The sequence below is a fragment of the Meriones unguiculatus genome, assembly GCF_030254825.1.
Source record: "Meriones unguiculatus strain TT.TT164.6M chromosome Y unlocalized genomic scaffold, Bangor_MerUng_6.1 ChrY_unordered_Scaffold_23, whole genome shotgun sequence".
Classification (NCBI taxonomy): Eukaryota; Metazoa; Chordata; class Mammalia; order Rodentia; family Muridae; genus Meriones; species Meriones unguiculatus.
In genome coordinates, this window is record NW_026843709.1 from 20,031,507 (window position 1) to 20,034,172 (window position 2,666).

The 2,666-nt window shown below is 38.3% G+C and overlaps 1 protein-coding gene across 1 annotated transcript; it reads right to left on the bottom strand.

The window, feature by feature from the left end:
• Positions 1-1,826: 1,826 nt before the first annotated feature.
• Positions 1,827-2,393, bottom strand: LOC110544942 (small integral membrane protein 8-like). Its single transcript, XM_060376810.1, has one exon. It carries the CDS (start codon positions 2,325-2,327, stop codon positions 2,034-2,036), a length of 294 nt encoding a protein of 97 aa, XP_060232793.1. The 5' UTR covers positions 2,328-2,393; the 3' UTR covers positions 1,827-2,033.
• Between the last annotated feature and the right edge of the window lie 273 nt (positions 2,394-2,666).

The window sequence follows — 2,666 nt, forward strand, 5'->3', positions numbered from 1 at the left end:
TCAATAAAAATGGAATTAGAAAAAACCTATAAGCACATGGAAACTGAACAACTTGCTGCTCAATGACAGCTGAGTTAAGGAATAAATAAAGAATGAAACAAGGGACTTCCTAAAATTCAATGAAAATGAAAACACAGCATACCCTAATTTATGGGACACAATGAAAGTAGTGCTCAGAGGAAAATACATAGCACTAAGTGCCTTCAAGAAGAAATTTGTGACATCTCATTCAAGCAACTTAATGGCCCAACTGAAAGCCCTAAAAAAAGAAAGAAAGAAATAGAAATACCCAAGAGGAGCAGACAGCTGGAAATAATAAAACTCAGGGTGGAAATCAATCAATTAGAAACAAATAAAAGTATTCAATGAATCCATGAAAGAAACAAAGTGACAGAGACTGAGAGACAGAGACTCCATTCTATCTGGTCACTTTCATTGGCATATCAACCTCAAAACACAACCTACTATAATAAAACTCCAACAGGAATTATATTATCTAACAAGGACATACCTCCTAACCTTCCCCAAATATTTCCTCTTTGGGGATAGCACAAGTAAAAAGATTAGTTTCAAATGAACATTGCAGTTCAAATCACCAGGAAGTGGAAGAAGATGGAAGGAATTTGAGGCTAAAGAAAATCCTTATTCTGATAGTTTGTCATTCAATACAATGGTTAAAGTTCCAGCAACTTCATAGTTCTTCAGAATAGGAGTGAAAAATCTCCTTTAGGAAAAATGTGGAATATTTCCAAAATGGATTATTATTCAGATAAGAAAATGACATCATGATATTTTCAGACAAATGGATGGAACCAGGAAAAGTCAACATTGGTGAAGTTACTAAAACACAGAAAGACAAATACGGTATGTAATCACTTGTAAGTGGGCCTCCTAATAGTGAGGGATAAAGTTTCATTAAAGATATCTGTTATGACCAAACTACTCATTCATTAATGATATTGGGTGACAGTGAATGGAGTTCTTGGGCCTGAGATTCTTGTGGAAAATTTCAAGAAACACATGCTGTTGTTATTTAAATATGTTACTCCCTGTCCACAAGTGATTGATAAGGGCAATGTTCTTGTATCTATGGAGATGCTTTCTTCTGCAACAAATGGGATTGCATACAGAGACCCACAGTCCTATATTATGCACAGAAATGCCTTATAACACACAGATCTAAATGTGATTTCCTTATGAAATTTTCCCTCCCCTTAGAGCTCTGGGAAGCCTGCAGGAGAGGAGGCAGGAAGAATATCATAAATAGAGAAAATTGAGGACACAAGGAGAACAATACACTGAGAATCTGAATGCAGAGGTAGATAATGCACCCAGCCTTGATGACACCTAATAAGCTAGGGTCAGTTAGAATGGGGAGGAGGATCTCGCTTTTAAGGGGAATTTTAGAAAAGGCAGAGGGGTAGAATGAGAGGGTAGTTGGGACTGGAAGGAGAAGAGGAAGGGGGCAGCAGATACAATGTGAAAAAAGTCGTAATAAATGAATGCATAAGAAAAACTCGGATCAAGGGGGTGAAATATAGAGCTCTTCAGGACCAGTGGTTTCTTTTGGGGGGTGGTCCCAGGGTGTGGCAAGGATGAACAAAGTTTTCTTTAAGGAAATTGGCACTGTGACTCTAATCATTTTTCAATGAGTTAATGACAAACATATATTTGCATTGATGTAATTTAAAGAAAAAAAACTATTTTTACTGTTATACATGGTTATAAATTTGAACCTGGAAGCAATGAAAAAGTAGTGTAATGTAAATTATATGAAATTCCCACGTAATCAATGAAAATAATATATAGACAACTTTTCCAATGACTTTTTTTTTAACAGTACTGGTTCTTTTATTATGCAAAATTTAATAATTAAAAGAACTAAATTTACCACAGTGGGTTACTTTCAAATTATATACCTTCTCTTGTTAACGGATTATGGAACAAGAAATACAATCCCACACACTAATAAAGTCGACATCATTTAAAGACTTGAGAGTTGTAACAGCACTCCATCAGAAGGAGCCTGTACGTTAATCCCATTTGGATGTTTTTCTCCTCATGTACCGATGTCCTTCACTGTCCATAGCTTCATAGAGGTCCTTCTTGTTCTCTTGTGTTGCATGCAGATAACCAATATAAGCCACACAGAAGGAAAGGGCTACCAGTCCGAAGGCCATTACAGGTTTGTTAGGTTTAATGAAGAGCTCTGGGTTCACAGCTCGGAATAACGCTGTTGTGTGTGTCCCTCGAAGGCCTGGCCTTTCAAAGTTTCTCTCTTTCGATGGTTCTGTTTTAACTGCTGGGGGCTCAGGTCCTGAAGACATCTTGACTACTGAAGATTATCACCTGGGCGACCGCGACGCCGGGCCCGCTCCTGCGCAGACTCCGCCGACGGCCTTCCAATGACTTTTAACACGAATAAGAGATCCCACTAAAATATGGCCAAGCTTGACTTTGTAAGGCATGCTTTCCAGAAACTCATTATGTAGCAGGCAATCCTAGCCATGAACTAATGGTTACCCACCTACCTCAAACATTATGAGCTCATGTGGCACCTCTGAACAATCAGTCCTGGCACTAACACTATGATTAGAGGGTTTGTCTGGAGGACCACAGCTGGAAACACAGCATATCTTGTGTCATAGGCATATAACAGGGACACA

Coding starts and splice junctions, on each gene's coding strand:
- LOC110544942 (XM_060376810.1), bottom strand. CDS start 2,327: ATGTCTTCAGGACCTGAGCCCCCAGCAGTTAAAACAGAACCATCGAAA.